This window comes from Cryptotermes secundus, unplaced genomic scaffold (genome assembly GCF_002891405.2).
Source record: "Cryptotermes secundus unplaced genomic scaffold, Csec_1.0 scaffold251, whole genome shotgun sequence".
Lineage (NCBI taxonomy): Eukaryota > Metazoa > Arthropoda > Insecta > Blattodea > Kalotermitidae > Cryptotermes > Cryptotermes secundus.
Window position 1 is genome coordinate 943284 of NW_019744108.1, and position 26269 is coordinate 969552.

The 26269-nt window shown below is 37.7% G+C and overlaps 2 protein-coding genes across 4 annotated transcripts in view; both read left to right on the forward strand.

Moving 5' to 3' along the window:
- LOC111874395 (negative elongation factor D) overlaps positions 1-11887 on the forward strand; it is a 35675-nt gene extending 23788 nt beyond the window's left edge. For all 3 annotated transcript variants that reach the window (XM_023869863.2, XM_023869862.2, XM_023869864.2), the window contains exons 9-14: positions 2467-2654; positions 4347-4608; positions 7156-7366; positions 7975-8115; positions 9497-9626; positions 11745-11887. In XM_023869863.2, coding sequence (XP_023725631.1) covers positions 2467-2654; positions 4347-4608; positions 7156-7366; positions 7975-8115; positions 9497-9626; positions 11745-11776 — 964 coding nt within the window. In that variant the 3' untranslated portion in view covers positions 11777-11887. The remainder of the gene's footprint in view (positions 1-2466; positions 2655-4346; positions 4609-7155; positions 7367-7974; positions 8116-9496; positions 9627-11744) is intronic.
- A 4900-nt stretch (positions 11888-16787) lies between these two features.
- Positions 16788-26269, forward strand: part of LOC111874416 (protein argonaute 1C) — a gene marked incomplete at its 3' end in the record, with an annotated part of 45101 nt that continues 35619 nt past the window's right edge. Inside the window, exons 1-3 of the mRNA XM_023869913.1 lie at positions 16788-16887; positions 18564-18597; positions 25281-25604. Coding sequence (XP_023725681.1) covers positions 18582-18597; positions 25281-25604 — 340 coding nt within the window. The remainder of the gene's footprint in view (positions 16888-18563; positions 18598-25280; positions 25605-26269) is intronic.

Genomic DNA, 26269 nt, shown 5'->3' on the forward strand with positions numbered 1-26269 from the left:
GCCGTAACGTAACGCTCGCGTTACTACGGTAATAAGCGAGTTCCCGCCCCGCCACTCCCCTACGCGGTGACGTAACGCGCAACGCTACGTACCCGTAATCAACTTCCTACTGTGACGTTGCACTCATTACGCAACCGGCAAGCACTGCAGCTATATAAGTGAGCTGCACAGCAGGTACCAGTCAGTTCTACTGTAGCAGTCGGCGACTTCAGTTATAAAGTAACAGTCGCCGAGTCGAGTCGTAAAGCGAGCCAGTCAGTGCGTTACCAACGAGTTCTCAGTTCGCAAGTTACGAGCTACAGACGCGTGTGNGAATCAGTGATAGTTCGGGATAGCCAGTTATATCTGGAGTGTGTAATTGAGGGAGACTTGTATAGCTCCCGCGTTATTAGTACGTGAAGACAAGTGAAGATTGTGTTAAGAGATTTTGTTGTAGGGTTTGTAAACTGTGGAAACCCGTAACATTGTTATAATTAATTGTAGCCGACAGTTGTAGATTGTTGAATAAAGCACTTAACGACCTCTACGGCATCTTCAGTAACGAAACACGATACATTGGTGTCAGAAGTGGGATTTGGACTTACACACGTGACCAACNAACAAGAATTTTAAGTTGTCTGACACTGTGAGGTTGGTGGTCATGTTTAAATTCAATTGTAACTGTTTAATGAAAGGGAATAAGTAATTTTAAATCTCCCAATTTTCACAGTGTTGATGGATGTATTTTAACTCAATTTTAATATGTTAGTATTGAAAAAAGCGCAACATTTGGCCAGCAGCACTGTACTCATGCACATTCAAAATAATGGAACATATGGCTGGTAAAGGTTGAACTATGTTATTATCATCATATATGTAGTTTTATAAAAATGGTGGATTTTTATTCCACTTCCCATATTTTGTATGGAAAGAAAGGTTTGTGATTTCATGTAAGAACTTGAAGCATTGTGTGGTAATAGAGTTTCAAAAGTATGCAACTATCAAGCCCACCCCTTATACTTTCATTCATTCATTCATGCAGCTGTCATTAATATCTACTGTAACTGAGTGGAATTCAGGAAGGTGGCTGCATGATGTTCATATTTAAATTCCTACTACATGGCAGCAGTTAATGAACCATTGGAGCTATTTGTTTGAAATTTTGTGTTGAGGTTTGTTATAAACAGTTACAATTCTGTATGGAACATTAAATTTAACATATGTGTAGGATGAATTTGTAATAATGGAATTATGCCAGAAATGTTTTTCTGAATTGTATAATTGTTAATTTATAGTCCTTGCCTGCTTCACCATGAGGATTCAAGTTTTTAAAGGAAAGCAGGCATTACAGATTCTTCCCTGAGCTTATTGTTTATGTCTGGGGCCTCTGTTCTTGAACATGTATCACTTGGAAGAATGTCACTATACATGAAATTACCTGTGGTCAGCAGTCGATAAGGCTGAGCTATTACCAAGTGAATAAGTGTTGGTACATGCTTATATTACATGCAAAAGTTAAAGGCATGTGAGATAAGCCAGTGAATGTAGAGCATGCTGCTGCCACACATTGTGTGTGAGAACAGTGTAACAAGACCAGTGCTGTCCATTTAAATCCAGTGTGGTAGCACTAACTCCTGATGCTGTTGTAAGGATGAAAAGTCAAATATTTGTCACCTTTAGTCATAGATGTATAACTTTGTTGAAACTGCAGTTACTACCTGTCACCAACCCACAAAGGAAGAACTAGAGGCTCATGTTGATGCTTGTTTCACTCTCCTCAACCTATCTGAAATCTGAGTCAGTGTTGCTCTTAATGTTACAATGCTCTGCCATATTACTTTGTCCAGAAATATTACTTTATGAAAATCTTCCTCCTGTATCTGATCAGCTTGTTGATACCCAGTTTTCCTTTGTATCCCTGACCAGGGTTTTATTAATAAGTATTTCACTGTCTACTCTTATAAACATATTATTGTATTGTACAACTTCATCCTTCACCTTAGCCATATCAATTCATTTGGGTTATACTGGCAATGACAAAGGAGTAAATGAATTACCAGATGGCCCATCTGGATTTCTGTCTGATCCAGTTTGTACAATTTTGCTCGAGTATTATGCGGTTGAACCCACTTATGTAACTCTGGGCACCCACTGTAAATACATGCATACATCCCAAGTGAGGTTTTTAACGGTTTTCGTCAGTCCCTCCAGGTAAATGCTGGGATAGTATCCTTATTAAGCATTGATTGCTTATTTCCAATTCCCTTCCAATTAACTATTCATCAGTCAGTGTACCATCCAACGCTGTATAGTCTGAGATATTGACAGAATTGTAATTTAAACAAAAAAAAGTGACTCATCTTCATCTCCTGAGGTGTAGAATATGTGTTTTTTTACTTCCATATCCCTTATATCCCTTCATGTCATCATACTTATTTACAGGCACAGATTTACCTTCATCCTTTTTATTATTCTCTGTTGTGGTAGCCAGCATGATGTAACCCCCATCACGATGGCACTGAATGGTGCTGCGAGGTTTCCACAAGCATGTCAGGCACTCACATCCATGCTGTCACGCAACACGTTGAACCCAGCTGACATTACAGTATTATTCCGCAACTATTCTGCCATGGATCCACCACCTATTGACTTGGTTCGAACTCCTCAGTTCCTGGGTGAGTGCTGTGTGGAATATATTGTATGCTTCATGGCATCACACAGTTCGTTAGCTATCATACTTTTAATGAATGACAACTGTTTGATGTAAAAACCAGGAACTGATTTCAACTAAGTAACAATGTACAGAAATCAGTGAAGAACTATATCGTGTATTTACCTTATCCTGGCATTATTGTTTCAACTGTCTAATGAATTTTCTGGTAACATAGCCTGAAGGTTTAACATTGCTAATAACATAGGTTACCATGGGACAAGACCCTCAGCTGCTTCCGCCCACCTCCCCCTATGCCTTTGCAGAGCTCTCTTTCCATTCATCAGACCTCAATTCACTTTACTTCTTTTTCCGGTGATATATGAAGTTTGTCTCTCAAGGTTAAGCCTATATATAGATGAAATTATTGGGGATCATCAGTGTGGGTTTCGACATAACAGATCAACTACAGATCGGATCTTTTGCATTCATCAGATATTGGAAAAAGTTGGGAGTACAATGAGACAGTACATCAGCTATTTGTAGACTTCAAGAAAGCCTATGATTCAGTTAGGATGGAAGTATTGTACAATATTCTGATAGAGTTTGGGATACCCATGAAACTAGTTAAGCTGATTAAAATGTTTTTAAACGAAACTTATGGTAAAGTCCATATAGGTAAACATTTGTCTGATAAATTTCGTATCCAGAATGGTCTAAGACAAGGAGATGCTTTATCCCCACTCCTTCTCAACTTCGCTTTAGAATATGCCATTAGGAAGGCCCAGGAAAACCAGGTGGGTCTGAAATTAAACAGGCCACATCAGCTGTTGGTCTGTGCTGATGGTGTGAATCTATTGGGTGATAATATAGGTACCATAAAGAAAAACACACAACTTTTAATTGATGCAAGTAAGGTGGTTGGTCTAGAAGTAAACACAGAGAAAACTAAGTATATGTTGCTGTCTTGTCACCAAAATACAGGGCAAAATCGTGACATAACGATAGAAAACAAATGTTTTGAAAATGTGGCACTGTTCAAATATTTGGGAACAACGATAACAGATCGAAACCTGATTCAGGATGTTGATGTAATATTTTTCTTTCATTGTAACCCAGTTATTGACCTAAGTGTGGCAGACATTTCGTGGGATACCCTATACATACTGGGGCCACGTGGTAGCGTAGTTGGTTGAGGCACTATGCTACAAGCCAGAAGGTCATGGGTTCAGTTCCCAGTGAGGTCACTCTGGACCTCATCCTTCCAGCCACAGATGGACCTGGGGTCGACTCAGCCTCTTTAACAGAAATGGGTACCAGGAATCTTCCTGGGTGTAAAGGGCGGCTGGTGCATAAGGCTGACGGCCTCATCACCATCTGTGAGCCGATTGTCCAGAATATGTCAGAGTCTCAATGTCTTACAACCCTATGGGCCTCCAGGGCCTGTTACAGGGATAGCTTTACCTTTTTTTTTTTACCATATACATACCTTTAATATTTTAGAAAGCAAAAGGGTGACAACAATAACTAGCCTTTTATATGAATTTATTCCTGTATCAATCTACAACTTTCCCCAATTGGCATCTGCAACATATCTTTTGAGCCATTCCTCAGAATTCATTATAGTTAAGTAATGTTACTGTATTTTTGCTGGCAGTTGTTCCTTTGTCTACAGTCTGTTTCCATGGTAACATTAACACAAAGTGATATGTTGCAGAGCTGCTGGTAGACTCATTGTTTAAACCAGGCATAAAACTAAATCCAGAACACAAACCAAAGTATATCTATCTACTGGCTTATGCTGCTAGTGTGTGTGAGGTTTCATCTGGCAAGAAGGGACAGCCAGCACGCAAGACACTCAATAAGGAGGAGCTGAAGGCTACAATCCAGGCAATTGAGAAGGTTCATAGCATTTGTAACATAAACAGAGGTTCAGCAGAACTCATAGCTGAACTGAGCACTCTATATCAATGTATCAGGTAAGAATCATGCAACAGTAAGCCAGTGATCCTAGCGTCTCCTAATTCACAAAATGGTGAAGCAGTGGTGATTTTTCTTAGATCCAGAACCTAACATGTCTTGCATTGCATTGTTGAACATTAATGAATATTGAACAAATATAATGACTAGTAATTGATTACTTGCTGTATGATATCTGTTGTATGATTGGTTTTGTGTGTGTGTCCACAATGAACGAACATCAGCCCTAATGAGTGCACAACATTTCAGTGAACATGTTTGGAAAATGTAGGACATCAAAGTATGAATGACCACACGGTATGATTTGAGGTTCTCACAGTGGTGGTTATTAAGAGTCTTAGCTTCTGGGATATAGCGGCGTTTAGTCCATGAAAGTCAACTAACATTTGAGAGGGACATTTCACCCTGAATATGGATGTGACATGTTCCTCTGAAATATCAGTTGACTTCCAACGGACTACATGGCATTATGTCCCATAAGATAGAACTCTTCAAGAATGACCACGTTTCATAGAATTTTATTGTGAAAGTCAGTAAAGCTACAAAAGTGCAGTTTTCAGCAGATGAAAAAAGAACTGCTACATGTTCTACTGAGCACACATGGATGTGCACATGTAGCAAACTTAGCAATGGCAGAGAGAAAGCAGGGGCCAGTTGGTAGTTGCTCTGAAAATAGTGTCTAGCTAACAGAAGGCTGTGTATGTGGTGGTTGGCAGAGACAGAATTAGTTAAAAGTGTTAAAAGGAATTTCAGAATGACTTAACAATGAAACATATTTTCTAATAAAAATGTCCCCTAGTAGTAGATCAGTTCAGAACAACCAGGAGCATAAAGAAAAGAAAGCACCCCAGACTGCTAGCACTATCACAAGGTAAAGTGAAGCCATAAGGCAGAATTTTGTTCAGAACCCAAGAAAGTCAGTGCAAAGAGCAAGTTGAGATTTCAACACATGCGAGTCCATAATGTGTGATATGTAGCACAAACATTTCATATTTTGCTTATACAAAATCCACTGGCCTCCAGGGTCTCCTGATTTAACTGTCATGAACTGCTTCCTCTGGAAGTAAGTAAACCACAGATGTACTCCTCCACTAATGTCATTTGTATATAAAGATTTTATGGCTCACAGTCTGTGCTGTAGAAGGAATCCCATCACAGATGTGGCATTGTTTTCTGGGCATTCAAATATTGGACTGACATTATGCAGGCAAAAAAGAGGACCCAGGTTAAAGTTATTTAGGTGAGAAGCTTAGTTTCTCTCAGAACTATTTGAACTTGTATTAATTTTTGTAATACAATTTTAAAAATATAATCGTTCGTTCTTTGAAACGTGTATGTGTGCTCCAGACAGTGGATATCTTCTTAAACTGGGGGGAGGGTACTGGAAGTCTGACACCAAAATTAAGAACAAGAAAATGACAAAGATGAGAATCATGAAATCATAAAGATAAAAAACACAAGAAACACTAAGAAAACATCAAAATCATGAGATGTGATACTTTTTATAGGGATGGGCAGACAGATATCATAGCAATTTAATGTGACCAGGAAATCAAAGAGAATGTGAAGGTTTTCCTGGTGTATACTGTTGGTTATTTCAACTTCTTGAAAATTTGTCGAATGAATTTGCAAGGAGTTGAAGTGTGTAGTTAACCATATAGGAGATGTTGCTAAGATCCAAATTCCTGTAACATGCATGTGTCTTTTAACAATGCTGGCCAACTAAACAATACGTAGAATGAAAAGGTTAATGAATGATACAAAAAAAGGTGGCTTTTTTATTTTACCAGGAAATAGGAATTTTTTGTAAGGGATTGTATATTAATAACTCATATATATTGGAGAATTATCGGACAAAGGTTGTCCTCTGACCTCCTCTGATTGATGACAACAAAACCACTACAAATTGTCCTGGTTATGTTATTTTATACAATGATAATACAAAATATCAAGATGAAGATATACATACTAAAACTCACAGCAACCAATGCAGAAAAAACTTGACTTCTGTTTGTGCAATCCAAAATTCTGAAAAGCAGTACATTGTGTGTGACTGTCTCTATGGTCTAGTGGTCAAGAGTTCCTGGCTACAGATCCAGAGATCCCAGGTTCGATTCCTTACACTACCAGATTTTCTGATAAATAGTGGGTCTGGAACGGGGTCCACTCAGCCTTGTGAGGATAACTGAGGAGCTATTTAAAGGAAATAGTGGCTCCAGTCTAGAAAACCGAAATAACAGCTATGGGGATTCAGTGCACTGACCATGCAACACCCTCTATCCACTAAAGTTGGCACTAACTTCACGAGCAAGCGGTGATCGCTCAGTTAGTATAGTTATCATGCGGACTCAAGCCACGGAGTTTTCTCCCCCCCCCCCTAGTGTGCGCTGCCATATATCTAAGCAGGCCACAGAACACACCCCTCAAATTTGGTATTGTCCCACAAAAATTGGGACATCTGAAATCCTTATCCAGACTGAAATATATCTTTCTACTCCTCAGCTCCAAAGCTTCAAAATAATATAACTGTATAATTATGTTGGTAGGTTCCCCGTAGTATCAGTTGGTGTGGTGCGATGGGTGGAAAGTACAGTCACAGAACCTAGCTATTTCAAACTTTGTACAGAACACACGCCAATCCACTTGGCTCTTCTCGATGAGGTGGTCACATGTCATCTCCTGCTTCATCCAAAGGTCCTCCAACTGTTAATTCAGCTATTTGAGTCAAAACAGGATGAACTGGAGATCCTGGTACAGGTATGTGTGTATCCCAGTACATACAGAGCCCTTTCCATTGGTTTGAAATGTTATGCAGCATTGGAGAAGGTAAACTTCTGGGAATTGTGAGTACGTATGTCTCAGAAACTTGCCATATATACTTTTGAGATCAAAGTATATGAAACAGTAATTTTACCAGTGTTATTGTAGGGGTGTGAAACTTGATCTCATATTCTGAGGGAAGAACATATATTACAGATTTCTGTTAAAAATACTTAAAACTAGGAGAGATGAAGTGCATGGGCAGTTCAGAATATTATGTAAGAACTAAGTTCATTGTTGTAGAGGCAGTGTTCTATTGTTAGGCTAATGAAATCATTGAGGCTGCAATAGGCTCTATGTATTATAGTGGAGGAGACAAGAAATGCATATAAAGCTTCGGTGATGAAGTGTCTTGGAAAACAGACATGTGGAAGATTTAATATACATTAAAATGTATCTTAGGGACATAGTTGTGAGGATGGGAGATGGATATATCTGGTTTGAGATCATGACCAGTGGCTGACTTTGGTTTTGGTGGTGTTGAATCTTTGTGTCAGCTACTGACATGCACTTTTATGATAATAATTGTGTTGTAAATTGTGCAGTTGGAGATGAGAAAAATGCTGCTGGATCGCATGGTGAATCTCTTGAGTCGAGGTTGTGTGGTGCCAGTGGTGAAGTACATCAAGCAGTGTTGGTTACGTGGTGACACCGACATATCCCTTATACGTTACTTTGTCACAGAGGTAAATACATACAGTTACTGTAGTGTGAACATTAGACTTTTATGTGGGAAATAATCAAGTTTGAATCTGGCCAGAACTATGCTGCTGGCTTTTCCTGTTGAGAGTTTCATGGTTTTTCTCACTGTCCCCAAACAGATTCCATGATAATATCTTGAAGTATGTCTCAGCTTCCACCTTCCAAATTTTACACTGTTCGTGATCATCTTCCTAGCTCATTTAGCCCTATATAGCTTCAAAACAGTTGAAACATTGTCATGAAATATTTTAGAATTTGATCAGTCATATGCAGGATTATTCATAATGATTCATACAATTTCAGAGTGTTCTAGCTTTCCAACAAATTATGTTTTGCAAGTAATATTTCATTTATGTGACAGGATAACTATAAAATCTGACTCATGCAGTTGCTATTGTGTTTTTCTGCCACCAAGAGGGCTAAAATTGCAGTGAGTGCGTTGTGGATATGATTTATTTGAAGATGATTAAAATTAAATAATTTAGAGACCCTTTCAGAGCATCAGAAATTAAGATGTTGAAGAAATAACCATTCGAGAGACCAGTGACAAGACAGACAGACCAAATGATGGAAGTTAGAGTGAGGAAAGAGTTGACACTGATATATGTAGGAGTCTTTGTTGGAGTAAGATATGAAGCCATGATACTGAATAAATTGCACTAAAATCTTCTTAGCTTGACCCTGATGAAGTAGACAGAGTAGGTCTCTGAAATATCAGTTTTTACCATAACTCTGCCTTGCTGTATGTACATATGGATATATAATGAGCAAGGCCTGGATTTTGATGACATGTCATCTTTTTTTCCTTGTAGCCTGTGTGATGCTCTTAAATATATAAATCTTGGATATGAGCTGCTGGTTACAAAAATGTAAATTTTATAGGTAATTTTTTGACATTTTTAGGTTTAAGGTCATTTTTTCATTTTGGGGGTAATTTTTTGGTAAATTTTTGGACTTTTAAGGGTATTTCTTGTCACTTTTGGCCATTTTAGGGAATTTATCTTCATATGTTTTCTGAAATGTGAATAACATGGAAGCAAAGTGTTCTTTCTATTCTCCTTTAGGTCATTTTTCTGGATTTTTTCGGTCATTTTATAGGTTATTTTTTTATTATTTTCAGGTCATAAAAATTCGGGCCCTGCATATTACATTTTTGGGTCATATTTTAGGTCATTTTATAGGTCATTTTTTAAATATTTTCAGGTCATCAAAATTCGAGCCCTGATAATGAGGAATGGAAGATTTCATCATGGGATGACAGCTGTGATGGAAATGCCAAAATGTCAATGGATAATTATGATGGTGTTGAGTGGTCTGTTGCTGTATTCTTTTAATTATTATAGTAAAGTACACTGTGTGTTACAGGTGCTGGAAGCTATTGCACCACCATATACACCTGAATTTGTGCAGCTTTTCCTGCCCATGGTTGAAAATGAAGAAATCACTGGCACGATGAGGGGTGATGGGGAGAATGATCCTGTCTCAGAATTCATTGGTAAGTAATACTATGGCTGAAACATGTTATACTTCTGATAAAACCCATTTGGAAGTTCTAAGGCAGTGGCGTGCTGTGCATGGAAGTAAGGGAAGCATTGCTCCCGTAGTTAAGAAACGAAAAGAAAAGAAGTCATATATAAATAATTCAGTTTGAATAATAAGGATGTGAATATTGTCATGTAGCGCGTGTTCCTGCTCAAGGCCACATGCCTCCTCCTCCATTCCCCTGCTGGGTGGGACGGACCAAGTTTCCTTTCGTTAATCTTCGTAATTCGTCCAATCCGAAGAGGCCAAGGGAAGCAAATTTCGGTTTGCTGGCTAGGCCAGTGAAGGAATGTGTTCTTTCTTAATGCCTTGCTGTTTCTAGTCATCTTGCCATACCAAATAACCATTAATTTAAAACTGACATATTCAGTATATGCCATGCTGAGATACATGGATTTGATGAATAATTACCTATATAACCAAAACTTAATGACAAAAAGTTGAGGTAAAAATATGCTGCCGTGTATCCTCAGTGTCATGAAAATTTATGAAATTCAGAAGACTGCTAATTCTATCAATACTCATAATATGCAAACATGACTGAAGTACATAACTACAAGTCCATCTCCTAACTTCCAGTCATGTGTAATACATTATGACACTAATGTTGGAATAATAATGTAGGTGTGGTAAAGTTTTTTCCTCTTTTTAGAGGTTATCATGGGGATATGAAAAAAAATATAATTCGGTATTCTCATTGTGACTAGCATTTTCTGAACTAAAGAGTTAAAGATCTTCTGAAACATACCATCATATGTTAGTGACATGGGGTTTGGATTGCTCATTGGATTTACTGAATACTTATAACTCACAACTACAGGTATCTATAAGAGTTTCACAGATGTACACACTCTAAAACTCACTACTCCAAACATTCAGGAGTTCGTAGGTAGCAGCTCCCACCAATGGGTACTTTTCTGCTTCTGGTCTCATGTCCTCGCTGGATGATGTTGGATTGCAAACAGCTCATTACTGCAACTGACTAACTAACTTGGTATGGTCTGGTAAATTTCTGCTGGCCTCCACCAGCACAGTCATCCTTGGTTCCGAGTCCCACAGGACTCATGACCACATTTTCTTGTCTGATGACTCTGGGAGTTAGTCACAATGAGTGAGTTGCAAAACAGTCACCAGGCAGTAAGGACATGAACAGAGGAGTTGAGGAAGCTATGGCATTGGAAACTGTTACCAGGCAGCAACCAGTGAAGATCAGCAGACTAAGAAGACTTCGTCCATGCTGTAGTGAAGTGCAAAGTGTGTGAATTAGCGTTAGTGCTGTAGTTATTTGTAGTTACATTCTGTAAGATTTCAGTAAATCTGATTACCGATCAAAACCCCATCTATAGTCACACTAAATCACAAGACATTATTGATCATGTAAAGGTCAATTTACTGCTTAATGTTACTAGGATTTAAATAAGTGAGAATATTCTTAATGATGTATTCATACAAAGTTCTTGTCTGTAATTGATTTGATGGTACATACTTAAATCTTGTAATAAAATTATGGAGTTCAGAACCAAGTGTACATACATAACTACCAATATATAAAGAAGTAATTTACTTGAAAATTTCAACACTGATATTAGTATTCACCAAAGTTTCAGTATTTGTGTTTAAATAATAATATGAAATACAAGTATGTTCATTAGAATATACATGTGCTGTCCATTACAGTGAGAGCTATAGGACCTTTTCTGCATTTTAAAGTTATTCCCTTGATTTCAATTTTCCTCAGTTTTACACCTGTTTTAGGAAATATGCGAAACAGCAAATAGAAGTTTTCAATGTATGCCAGTTCTGTTTACATTCGATACATTGAGCAAACTTCGTTCATTTTATAGTACTTAAGGGCCTAATACATTCTTTGACTTTTCTCAGTAAGTATTCTGGTAATATGAAAAGCCTTGAATAAAAGTTATACATACTCATTAAATGTACATGTCTTATTTAATATGTTAATAAAGTCCATGAACACAGTATAAATGCAGACCTTGGGTATGGCATGAAATGTACCTGTTTTATTGTGTTTGCCATTGGTGTTTATATTAATAGCTTTTTTCTGTTTCAGTACACTGCAAGGCACACTACATGGTCCTGTGAATCAAGATGCCTCAATATATTTTCGATTTCCTGCTTCAATATCACTTAATGTGTGTAAGGTCAAGCTCTCTGATAATAAATATTTGTCTTCCAGCAACTGTGTGACTTCAAGTTGATCTAATTAATACCATGTAACAGAGTCCTTCTGGAGAAGATAATATATGCTCAGCTAGTGAAATTTCCCACCTTCCATGGCACTGAAAGACTTAACTACCGTGTTCACAAGAGCTTGCCATTGGACCCTTTCCTGATCCAAATTAATTTAGTCCATTCCCTCACAATCTGTTTTCCTTAAGACCCATTTTAATATGTCTTCTCATTTATTCCTATGTCTCTTCCCTTCAGGTTTTCCAACCAAAGATTTGTGTGCATGTTTCCTCTTGTATGTGCTATGTGCCCAACCCACATCATCCTTGATTTTGATCATCATAGTAATGTTGTATGACAAGTAAAAATTATGAATTTCCTCATTATGCAATTTTGTCCAACATCATGTTACTTTCTGATTCTCAGATCCAAACATCTCTAAGTTCATGTTCTTCACTTAACACTTTAAATGCAACTAGAGCCCATATACCACACAGGTGGCCTCACCAGGAAACCAACAACAGCACAACTGCCACCACAAAATTAAAAAACCTGTGGTAAAAGAAACTACCTGCCATATTGATGTAAAACTTTCACTGTTTGACAACTCAAAGAAGCTTATAGTTTTATATTTCAGATTCATCTGCATACTGGAAATTAGAAATGTGAAGTGGTACCACCCAAAGTTAGGCTCCGCATTTATTATGTCCCCCAAATCAGAAACTGTTCTCATGCTAAAATTTGAATCAAGGATGAAGGCCCAGTCAGGTACTGTCCTAGGAATAGTTTTCCATGCAATTGGATGATATACTGTCTCAATTCATTTTGTAATGCAGTCCATATGGAATGGAAAATGTTAGGGCAAGTGCAGATATTGATATTAGTCTGTATTGCTGGTAATATTAATGCAGTAGTAAATGATTCAGATTCTGATGAATTCAAAACTACAGACAACACATACCAGAAGACACTGAAAGTCCCGAACAGCCTCATATATTATTGATGAGGAAGACAAGGAAATTGCATCTCCTTGCATGCAGTCAGAAATAAGGCAAAAACTGAAATGAGCAGCAAAGAGAAAACAGATGGCTGCAGAATTATGATGGAGACAAAGAACTGCTCCAATAAACAGTCATACATTTTCTGGTCTTCAGAATTAGTTGTAGCCCAGGAATGGCAGAAGATGGTACCCATTTTGAATTATTCTGCCTTTTTTCCAACAGTGAGACTTTCAAAATTTCTCGCGACGAAAAAAACAGCTATGTAAAACAGCACTCCTACCAAAAGAACACACACAAAAAACCAGGTAGACCCATTGAAACCAAAATCAGTGTTTGCCCAGTGGAAGGATGTAACTGTTTTTGGCAGCAGCTTTACATGTGTGGTATGCAAACCCTACGTACGAGATAATATCCAGTTGTTAAAACTCATTGTGTAAAGTCAGTTGCATGTAGTAGGATGTATTCATGGGCATCCTAAGAATGCTTTACATAATTAACAGTGATAACCATGTAGCCTGGGGCCAACCAGGTAATAAATAATACATGTATAAAATTTGCCCCATTCTCAGTAAATTGACAGATAAGTTTCAAGAAGTGTACACACCAGAAGAAATTCCAGTGGTAAATGAGGCCATTTGTGCATTTCAAGGTCACATTTCAGGGTACATGTGAAAGGAACGACTCAAAAATATGTGAGTTTTATGAAGCAAAGAGTGGTTACATATGCAACAAGGAAGCATATGCTGGTGCACAACCCAAAGAACCTGACTACAACAGTTCTTTCAACATAGTGAACAGACTGTGTGACCTCATAAAAAAATAAGGGTTATGCAGTGTACATGGACTGGTGGTTCACATGCCCCCACACCCTTGACCATTTATGGACACTACATACTGTAGTGGCAGAAAGAAAATAAAAGAAACCAAAGAAAGTTTTAGAAACTATCAGCATAAAGAGGTGTAAGAGATCATTTTGTATACTTATATGATGACAGGATGATTGATGTGCTGGAATCAAGGGGATTTTATAGAAAAAAAATAGACCTCTAACAGTAATAGACTATAATAAATATTAGATCAGTGTGGACAAATCCAACCGGCAGCTGGTATGTTATTATTTTCAAAGAATGTTAGTAAAATGGTGAACAAAACCTTTCTTCCACTTCTTTGTCCTTTCTCTCATGGACGTCTGCGTTTCACACGGAAAGACAAGCAGACAGCATTTTTGGCTTTAGAATTTTGTTCAAAAGTGGCAGAAGTTCCAGTCAGTAATGATTGATCTAAAATTAGAGGAGCGTTACAGACAAATCCTTTAGCAAGACTTTGATAGAGACTAATATCTATACAGGATTCCAGCAGCACACTCTGGACAGTCAGGCAGATCACAGTGCAAATGTAAGGTGTGTGCTGACAAAGGGAAGCATCACACAGGAAAAGCCAGGTGAAGTTCATGATTCCATACTGCTAAAAGTGTGATGTCGTTCTGCCTTTCATGTCCTACCATTCAAGAACGAGTCGTGAGGAGTGAGTAGCTATTACTGATCAAATATGTAGACAGTATCCTATGATTATTATGAAGTAAACATGTGACTGTGTGTGTGTGTGTGTGACCAAGGTGTCAAGATTTACAGTACCATTATCACACTGTATTTGAATGTCATTACCTTAATGTATTTATTTTGTACGTTGGTGGACAGAACTATTTAACTTTTTCATAATATTATTAGTGTGACAGAACAGAATGAAACAAATCAAAAGTATAACTGTGTATTCACAACAAAAGAGTTCTAGGACTAGAAATATGTAATAGGAAAGTGGCCTTCATGATTTGTAAACATTTCTTCAATTTTGGGGTATATTTAGTAGTGCTCCCCTGTTGTTGGCTACTTACAGTTAGGAAACTGAATTAATGTAATCATTGCCACAGGAATTATCACTAACTTAATGGAAGTGACAATGATTAATCAACGCTTAATAAAGCCATTACATCATGAATTAAAATAGACAAACCATGCTGTATTTTCTGTCTACTAGATGAAAAGCACACAAGGCCTAGTGTACTTTCCTTTGCTTCATTTTGTACTGCAAGAAGCAATACAGTAATACAGTCAGAGTTTCTTGATTTTCTGCAGACCTTCTTTGGCCAAACTGAAAGATGTAGAACATGTCATAACACAAATAAGAACTTACTTCAGTTCAGTTACTACAAAGACAGTTGAATGGAATACACACGTAATCTGTGTAAGATTTCAGTAAATTGGATGTAATGTCATCATAACCACAAGAATTTTTGGAATGATAGAATTCTATGTATCTCTAATTTCATTCAGTGTAATAGGCATAAGATTCATATACAAAAATATTATGTGTGACATGGAGATATAACTTCGTACATAAACGTTGATGCCTGTTTCACAACATCAAATCAAAATCTATACTTACCAATCAGGAGAGAATAAGCAATAAATTATACATTGTGAATCACTATTGCATAACCGATGACAACAGATAATATGGGCTTGTGTCACATGACGTCACAAATTCATGGCCTTAACACTAGGCGTAATTTTGATCTTTATTGCCCCCAGACAAATTTGACAATTTGCCAGAGAGGACTTTACTATTTTGGTATTAAACTTTTTAATCATCTTCCTTTAAATATAAAGGAGATAATCCATAATATTAAGCAATTTAGAGCAGCTTTAAGTGCTTTTTTACATACTACATCCTATTACACTTTAGATGAATATTTTAATTAGGGATAGTTTCTTGTTTAGCTATGACCCATTATTTGATCTATTGTCATGCATATGTTCCAATTTTGTAGTATACTTTATATACACATGGTAGGTTATGCAGTTGCAGTGATGTGTAGGGTTTCATATACTTGATTTATTGTTGTGGATTTATATGCATTGTTCTGTTGACTACTTGCTGATTTAGCAAGCTTGTGATGTGACAGGTTCTATATCCAATGGCTTCGGCCTTGTATGGATGTGCTGGAACTTGTATGTAATAAATAAATACAATACAATACAATACAGACCATACCTGCCGCCAATGGAACATACAATCAAATTGCTTTGTTATGGGCTCTGTGATAGGTTCAACTAAATATGTGTATAATACGTGTGTTGTGATTGCTGTAGACGAACGTCCATTTCATTTTTTTTTTTCATTTAATTTTAAATTCCGTAAATCCTTTAGGTCACGCATGCCGTAGGATATAGAACATGTCAAAATGCCAAAAAAAAAGACACATAAAAACAATGGACCCATCAACATGCAATACAGTCACAATACAAAATGTGTACATAAAATATTCAGATATGATCAAATTTATGCAGTTTGGCAGAGGATGGCAATAATGATCTGCGCACTTGGCAATTTCGAGTGCTTTCATTTACGCCATAGCAGTTGCACGGAGAAACCATTAAAAATAAGAACACCTTTTGCGTACTACTACTACTGCCAATACAGGGATTATCTATGACCCGTTACGAGAGTAAAGGAATTGTTTTCCTTAGCGTCTTCTTGGACATTCAGTGTTCTGTCTTTTAGCAAGGCAGTAAAAATGTGCTTGCCTCGGTAAACGTTCAGAGGTTCAGAATGCATCGCCTCTACATGATTATACCATTTCATTTCATATTTTTTCTTGCATCAAGCAATTTTTGATGGCGCTACTGCATCGTTAGTAGGTTTAGTAGTTTGTGCCCCTCCCAATGTTTCCCACCAATAGAGTCCACCTGCATATTTATACGCGTAACCAATACCAATCATAGATGGCACACATCGGCATGTAGTATGTTTTGTGTGCGTTTCGAAGCCAGTGTGTTTATGTCAATTATGTCATGTGATACAAGGAGGAAAAAAAGGTGGATGACGTGGAGACGTGGATCGACGTGAATCGCCCTAGTGGTGCGTCATAAGGGTCATAAGCGTCATAAGCGGTCATAAGCGTCATTGGTGTGTGAGTATAGAAGATTGAGAGATTAAGAGCGATTAAGAGTACGGAAAGGAAAGGTGAGGTAGAACAAAAGTAACGGAAGAGAACTGGATTAGATAAAAACAAATATATTTATGCAGATTCTTATTGCAGTTTGTAGTAATTTTATATTGATTTACAGCAATGATGATGGGGTGTGTAGTTACATTTACATCCATAGTAACGCGACCATGTTCTTGGCATTTTGGGGGACATTGTTTTCGAGTGGTGGAGCTGGTGTATACATCTGCCATTTAAATGATACATAATATTCCGAGAATAGTTATGTTTGTTTATATCCTTGTTGTTGGACAGTATAAATAATTAGGCATATATAATGAAGGTGGTTGCGAGAGTACATGAAAGTAGTGAACAAATCTACGCTCTGAAGCTGTAAACGTAATGTACATTTATTTCAACAGTACAGTGATTGTTTTGAAGACGTGGCCCGTAAGATGGCGTAGTATTTATCTTATTCAGTATTACAGGATTTGATGCAAGAATTTTCAGCAAACGCTAAACATAAGTCGTTCGTTTTCGCTGCTAAAATGACTTTTATTGTGCCCACATACATGTAATTCATACTGGAAAACACACTTTCAGTGGATAAATTGCTACCAGGCAGGCACAATAAAAGTTAGGAACCTTCTTCAGGTTACCATGTGGCTTATTATTTTCTTTCAAATGCACACACACTTAAGATCCTTAGACGGGGGACTGGAACTGTTAAACTTTCTTTTTGCGATAGATAGCTACATAAGTATATTCATCGATGGTTTGTCAAGATTGACAGTTAAAACTTCGCACTCTGAGAAAAGCGAATCAATTAAATTGTCAGAATTTTCGCTTGTAATCACCTTATCCAAAAGAAGGCAACTCAACTTTGATAAATCTGTTGTGCTTAATCCATCCCTCTGAATAAGGTAAAGCAAAATTATGAACATTTTTGCTGTTATGAAATATCTTTCCTATTTAAATGAAAATAACCATAAAAAACAAATAAGCTGTGTACTAAAGACTTACAGTTTTCCACACACTGAATTTTGCAACAAAAATTTAACTATATTACAGAGTTTCTGTTATCAGAGCCTTCACTGCCTCATATGTAGTTCACTGATTTGAGTCTATTTTGTAGCAGGTTTGTGCACTTTGCAGATGATTTCTTTGTGTAGCAGTTATTGAATGTCCAGTTTCTGAATAAGTGTGTTAGTAGAGGAGGACCAAATTTTAGTCATCCCATTTACCCAAGCATGGTCCACTGGACTTATTTTTTTTTAGCAATGTGTGGTAAGTGTACCAAACATACTAATTATACTCAGAAGTTTTTTCTCTACAGCTAAAGTTATCTGAGGTACATTGGAGTGCCAGTGGCAAGAAAATTACATTTTGGATGTACGCTGCACTGCGAACAGCCGATATCAGATAATATGCTGATATTCGTGTCATTTTGCTTTGTTGTTCTATTATATTATTTTCAGTAAATATTTAAGCACCAGGATTTCTTTATGCAAGCAGTGAAATGGGTTAATGAGTCTCATACATGGTTTCCATATAAAGATAAATGATGATGGTGATGAAGACAACAAAAATGATGATGAATTTATTATTTAACTAGTTTGTGATTTTTTTTATAATTTCCCGTTTTTAATTTGATAATTGCTAATCATATAATTAATCTGTTATTTGTTCATAATTTCAAGTTTTTGTGTTTCAGATAATTTGATGCAGTAAAATGGGGAAGAAAAAAGGTAAGGTGTTTTATTCTGTGGTTAATACTTAACAGGTATGGAATCTCAAAATGACTTATGTCTGTCATGCTATAGTTCATTATTGTTCTGAAGTGCTTGAAATATGCCTATTAATTCAGTACATGATTATAATATTGTGACATGCTGAGCTATGAGGCCTCCCCCACCCCCCGCCAGCCGTGATGCGCCGAGCGAAGCCGAAGCGAGCCGATGTTAGCCGAGTCCTAGCATCCTGGTCGCTAGGCAACGCGAGTCAACAGCGGTGACGTCACCAAGTAGTAACAGCGGTTACTTCCGGACAGCGTGGCTAGCAACAAGGCACCAGACGACAATTGTCCGATCAAGGCTACATAAGTTGCAACGAAGGCTATTCACAGTCAGTTGTACTGAGCCAGTCAGCGAGTCCTGGAGCTACCTACGAGTCAGTCCTCGAGCTACCTCCGAGTTAGTTCCGAGTTAGCCAGCAACCAGTCAGTTGTATTGTGGCGTTTGGAGTGTACTAATTGTGATACTGCAGATAGCAGTAATCGTAAATCTGTAATTTGGGTGATTGTAAGTGCGAATGTGAAATAAAATTCGCTATATAAAATACGGCGTGAAGTTATTTGTCGCGATATANTGCCTGGCGAGGAAAGATGGCCGCCATGCGAGAAGAGCTGGTCGCAGAAACGGAAGCCACCAGAGAAGAAACGAGCTATCCAAGAAAGGATGGAAGCCACCCAAACAGAAACAAGAGCTATCCAAGCACGGATGGAAGCCATGCGAGAAATAATGAGCACCAGCCACATGGAGATGGTGTACGCATTTAAACCCGAAAGAGACGTAAAGACGATAGCCTGTCAAGGGATGGAGGCACATCTATTAGAAGAAAAGCCGGCCCCAGTGGACAAGAAACCTGAGGCGGAACAACAAGAAGAGATCCCTGTAGATGACGTCGCAGTGATACCGGTCAGTGAACCTGCAGATGAATTGATGCCGATTACCCAAAAAGAGACGGTGGCCTGCCCAGTGGACGCGAAACCTGCGGCGGCACAACGAGAAGAGGTCCCGATAGTGATACCGGTCGGAGTGACGACGGCCTGCCAAGGAATGGAGGCACGTCATTACATTACATTACATTACATTACATTGCATTCCATGAATCCAGAGTTAGTCACAGTGACTCTAGGATGCGGAATATTCATGTAAATACAAAACATATGTACAGACCCAATGGAGTTCTCACACAAGAGAAACCAAGAATACACAGTGACTACACACAAGGCTATTTAAAGATACATAAGTTATTTTCTAGACAATAGGTATTCATCAACAGAGTAGAATGAATGTGTATATAAGTATCGTTCAGTGCTATTTTAAATCGTGCCTTTTCATTCAAAAGACCTTTGAGATGAGATGGCAGGTTATTAAAAATGTTGATCCCAGCATAATATGTGCTTTTCTAAAAGCATGAGACGTTAGCACTTGGTTTATGAAGACAGTGTTTGTGACTTTTGTTAACACTGTGTACATCTGCATTCATCTGAAAATGTTCTTTGTTATTTGTAATGGAGTTTATTAATGAATATATATATATATCCCCTCGTTGGTGTCTCCACCTTATCGTGGTGAGGGTGTTTGAGTATGCCAAGGACCCTGAGAGCTATACCAGCGGTAGCGTAGCTACTGGCAGGGCCTCCCTTGGCTGGACAGGTCAAAGGGTAGGCATCAGACGAAGAGAGACACCGAAAACTGATGCCGGAAGCAGCGTCATCAGCGGCGACTTGAAGCACAGAGAAAATGATGCTCGAGATGGTTCAAGTTCGTATAGCAACAGGCGTGACCAGAGTGGTTTGAACGGCTGTTGTACTGCGATGTGGAAAGCAAATGGAAAAACTACCACATTATCACTTTTCCTGGATAGTCTCTTTCCAAAAACAGAAGATCGCATTAAGTGGAGAAACTGTTTTGGAAGAGGCTGTGGACCTGTCATCTGACAGATTACTGATGAATGAATATATATATATATATATTCACAAGGAAAAGTTAAGATCTGTAGTCTCTTAAATAGTTCTCTACAGGAATTATAAGATTTTCTTTTGCAATGTAAATACCATTTTACTGTCAGATGAATTACCCCAGAAAATTATTCCATACTTCATTAAAGAGTGAAAGTAAGCAAAATAGATTGATTTGAGAGTGTCAGTGTTACTAATATGTAACGTGAATCTAACTGCATAACATGCTCTACTTAACTTTGGAATCAACTGATCAATACGGGGTTTCCAGTTTAAATGATTATCAATATGCAAGCCAAGGAATTTTGTGTTTACTCACTCTTCTATATATTTATCATTATATCCTGTGATTAATGGATATTGTGGTGAGGTTTTTGTTTTTTTTTATAAATTTTATTACATTTGTTTTTTCTAGGTTCAGGGACAGCTTGTTTGCAGAAAACCATTTACTCATTTGCGAAAGAACCTTGCTTAATACAATGCAGAAATCATCTAAATTTTTACAAGAAATTATAACACTAGTGTCATTGCAAATATTATAGGTATTGATGAGGTCTTTGTGTAGGAGGGAGGTCATTTATATAAATTATGAAAAGCAAAGGCCCCAAAATTGACCCCTGTGGAGCTCCATGTTTTATTATTCCCCAGTTTGAGTAGGTACTTTGGATTGAATTTGATGATTTTATTTCAATCTTTTGTTTTCTATCTTTTAGGTAGGATCTGAACCAACTTAATGTTCCTTGAATGAAGGAAATTTAGTTAATAAAATGTAATGATTTACACAGTCAAAAGCCTTTGCCAAGTCACAGAATATTTCACCAACATGCATTTTTTGATTCATACATTTCAACACACTGTCTGTTAACTTAAAGGCTGCATTTTCAATGGAAATTCCTTTCCTAAAGCCAAACTGTTCTGGGACTAGTATATTGTTACTCTGAAAATAGTGGCTTAACCTACTGTGCACAAGTTTTTCAAGTACTTTAGAGAAAGTAGTTAGCAGTGAAATTGGCCTGTAATTTGACATACTAGTCTTGTCCCCTTTTTTTATATAGTGGTCTTACTACTGAAATCTTAAGATCAGGGAAGATTCCTGTGGTTAGTGAGGGATTACAGATGTGCGTTAATGGACTGCTGATTAGAGATGCATAAACTTTTAAAATTTTACATGTTATTCCATCATAACCTGAAGAGTTTTTTGTTTTGAGGGAATCTATTATACTTTTTATTTCAGTTTCAGTGTTTGGAATGGTTTCAATGCCATTTAATTTTCTAGGAAATGCCTCTCTTAAAAATGAAATGACATTATCTCCCACTTCCTAAAGCAAGTTTAGATTTTCTGTAAATTTTAGAAAAAAAGTATTGAAGGCATCTGCAATTTCTCCTGGGTCCTCAGCTTTTTTATCATTTATAAGGAGAGATGGTGCCTGTTCAGTCAGATGTGATTTTCCTGTTTCATATTTTATTATATTCCAGGTTGTTTTTATCTGATTATTCAATTCTACTATAAGCCTACAGTAATGCTGCCTTTTAGGCTGTTTTATAACTCAGGATTTTGCAATACCTTGTGTAGTATGCTCTCATGTAGGGATTATTACTGCTCCTGCTGTCTACATACAGACACCTTTTATGTTTACAAGATATTTTTATTCCTTCTGTAATCCAGTGGTTTTTTATTCTGCTTACACTTTTATTCTGCATAGGAAAACTGGCTTCAAAGATATTCAGAAAAATATATAAAAAAGAGTTGAACTTATAATTTGTATCCTTATTTTTGAAAACAGGTTCCCATGTTTCATTTTCTAATAGATGTTGAAATTGAGCAATGGTTTCACTATTTATTTTTCTGGTTCTCTGTTTCAAAGGGTGCTGAATTTACTTCCACAATAATATTGTCACATGTTGGGTATATGTCACATGACAAATAACTTCACGCCATTCTGGATTACCGGATTTATTGCACATTCACTCTTACATTTACACAATTTACAATCTCACAACTACTGCCATCGGCAGTATCACAATTACTTCTCCTGCTTCCATTCACTCCGGTGAATGCTAGACTGCAACTCACTGGTTCCTCCCTCTCACTGATGAATACTCCTGTTATGTAGCTTCTGCACTGACAACACAGTAAACAGTTACAGACAGCTTTCACTGTTGCATGACGTCGCACTTACCAATTGCCTAGCAACAGTCACTGCACAGGCTCCTCTGTTGCGTGATGCTGTGTTTACAGAGGCGTTGCTGGGCAACGCTGCATAGTAACCAGCGTGCTTCGGCTCGGTACCGACAAACACCGCTTTCCTTACTGTTGCATAACCTCATTTCCACTGTTGTGCAACTTGGCAACCAACCATTTATCAAGGGTCTGTCTTTGTGGTAACTCATTCCACCTCCTATTGCCCAGCAATGATTAGACATGTCACAATATTATTTACTGTAAGAAATTGAGCATCATGATCAGAAAGGCTGTTGACTATAGGAGATGTACAAGAAGAGCTTAACCTTGCATTATCTATAAAGATATTATCAGTGGCTGTGCTTGAGGAATTTTGAACTTTTCTTGCGAAATTCACTGTGTGTGACATTGTATGTCCTTATTAAAGAGTTTACTTGTTTTTTCTGACTGCTTTCATTTAAATAGTTTATGTGTATGTCTCCACAGATTATAAACTCAGACTTTGGATTGTACAGATATTTTAAAGTTGCATCTAGTCTGCTTAGAAATTCATTAGCCTCTCCTGAAGGGGCTCTGTACAGGCTTAATATAATTGGGTAAGATGTTTTAGTTGCTAGCTGTATTGCCCAGATTTTAAAGTCTTGCTCCTTACAGTGATGAGAAATGTCAATTTTACCGAAATGTAGATCTGTCTTAACAAAAATACACACTCCTTTCCCCTGTAGGCTCTTTAGGCAAAAACTTGAGCCTAACAGGTAACCATTCATTGAGAGGAGCAGCAATTCCTGTTCAACCATGTGATGTTCTCTTAGACATAATAAGTGAGGGTTTATGTTGTCTATTTCAAAAGAGTGTAGTAATTCATCACTTTTGCTTCTCAAGCCTCCTGATATTTTGGTTGAAAGATATTTATTCAATTTAATGTTTCTGCATTTTGTCTGTGAATTTCAAAGGCTACTGGACTGCATTTAATATATGTTAGGCATCTTGCTGCTTTTGAATTTAATCTAAAAAAGGAGACACCCTAGCATTGTTTATAACAGGAATACTGCTTAAACCTGACGCATGACCACCAACAACCCTCTCAGCAATAAGCTCTTCTTTCCTAGAGATCTCCAGTGCAGGCCATGCGTTGTGCAATCTTCCCACGCAATTGATAATGTATCAAAGACAGTGTCAATTTTTCTTCTTCTGAGGTAAACAGTAATGTAGAGCCATGCTCCAGTTGAATACACATTTTCCAGATGCTTGCATTACTACTGTTGATAATATATCGTATTTTATTAAGTACTGTCTGTGTTAAAAATGTTTTGAATAATAGTTGCAGATCTTAAATGAACTGTATATTTTATGACACATCTTATTTCTTTGTATGGTGAGTCATTCTTGAGAAAATTGATAAAAGAAGAATGCAGTCTTATGGGATGTGGTGTCATGTAGACCTTGTGTGAACCAATGTTTTGGAGGAACATATCGCCTCCAGTCAGCAGCCACCTGCTCACACTGGTTCCTTGCTCAGGATTTTTCTAGTCTGAAGATGGAGGTGATACATTCCTCTGAAACATCAGATCACACAAGATCTACATGGCACCACATCCCAGAAGGTGGCATTCTTCATATTCACCAATGTGAAAACCTTGAATCTTACAAAAAATTGATTAAGTTTAAGCATCATGTAAAATAGTGGTTACATTGGACCAATGATTTTTGTTATTGCTAGTGAGGTGGGACGAAGTCCCTTGTACTGCGGCCACTTCTGGCCTATTGTACCAGCCCCAGATGATAGGTGAGGGTGATTGTGGAGCAGTTGGTGGAATGAAGACTGGCAGGGGAAACCAAAGTACTCGGAGAAAACCTACCTCAGTGCCACTTTGTCCACCACAAATCCCACTTTACCCAACCCGGCATTGAACCCAGGCCACCAGGGTGGGAAGCCAGTGACTAACTGCTTGAGCTATGGCAATGCGAATTTATGGTTGGACCAATGATAGTCCTTGCAAAACTGATACTCACTCAGCCTATCAAAAAACTTCTGCCTTTTATGGAATGATTATTTTCTTTAATGTCTTAAGATATTTACATGATGCACAAATTTAAATGATATATCTAAATTTTGCTATATTTGACTAATTCAGATCCATTTTAGTTGAACATAAATTTACTATCAGTGATTGTACATTTGTGTAACCACCCAAAGGTGGTCGTATAGATCAAAACATGTAGTGGTGTGGTGGCATGTGTAATAGAAGAGAGTATTAACATGCTAACATCAGTTTTATTTTTTATTTTTATGATACATTTTTTGGTCATTTATATTTTCCAGAAGTGTTAAAAAATTCCATGACCTGAATGTCCATATCGCTTGGGGTGTACACTATATATGACCTGTCACTAAGAAATTGTAATTTAGTACTTTGGTATAATAAATGCTTCAGTATAAGCAGTATGACAGAATTAGCCAAAAAATATTATACGGGAACATAGAGTATTCTGTGTTATTTTAGGAAAGAAAGGTGGGGACCAACCGGGGAAGCCAGAGCAAAGTGCTGCTGAGAAACAAGAAAGTGAAGCTAAACAAGTGGAACTATCACAACCACAGCAGCAGCAAAAGAAGAAGAAGAAGAAGCAGCAGCAGGAGGAACCAGCACCACCACCTCAGCTAGGAGCAGTTGGTGGTAGTGATGCTGGGCCATCACACCAAACAGAGAAGCAAAAACAAAAGGGGCTACCACAACAGCCACAGTCACAGCAGTCAGCTGAGCCTCCTAGTGGTTATGTTGCTCCTCGTATTGGTACAGGCCAGACACAACCAGACAAAGGCCAAGCAGGTATGATAATGAGAACTTTTTTATATCATTACTGTCATCCTTCTATATATGATGGGGTACCAAAAAAAAAACGAACTAATTTTTTTGTGGGCAGAGCTTTTGTAGTACTGCGTTTTGCCGCTATGAGCGCATAGAGCTAACATTCATGAGTCGATAAGCCGACTACCATTGCTTCAGAAGATAAGGACTAGTTTCGGCAGAGTTTATCATGACAACTGTTTTGTGTGATCGTCATTTTTGCAATGGCTGAGTTTCGTGAACAGTGTGTGGCGGTGAAATTCTGCTTTTTGCTTGGGAAAAGTGGAACAGAAACTCTTGAAATGTTAAAAACGGTGTGCAAGGACGATGCTATGGGGAAAACTCAAGTGTTTGAGTGGTTTTCCCATTTCAAAAATGGTGAAATGTCAGTTGATGACAAACCTCGTTCTGGTCGTCCTTCCACAGCCCGAACACATGAAAATGTTGAAAAAATTCGTGAAATCATCAAGGAAGATCGACAACAGACCGTTGAAGAAATTGTGGAATTGTCGGGAGTGACTTGGAGCTCAGCGGCCAGATTTGTGGCAGTCGGGTGACTGGTTTTTCCATCATGACAATGCCCCTGCTCACACAGCCCTGTCTGTACGACAGTTCTTGACCAAAAATGGTATGACCCCTGTTCCTCA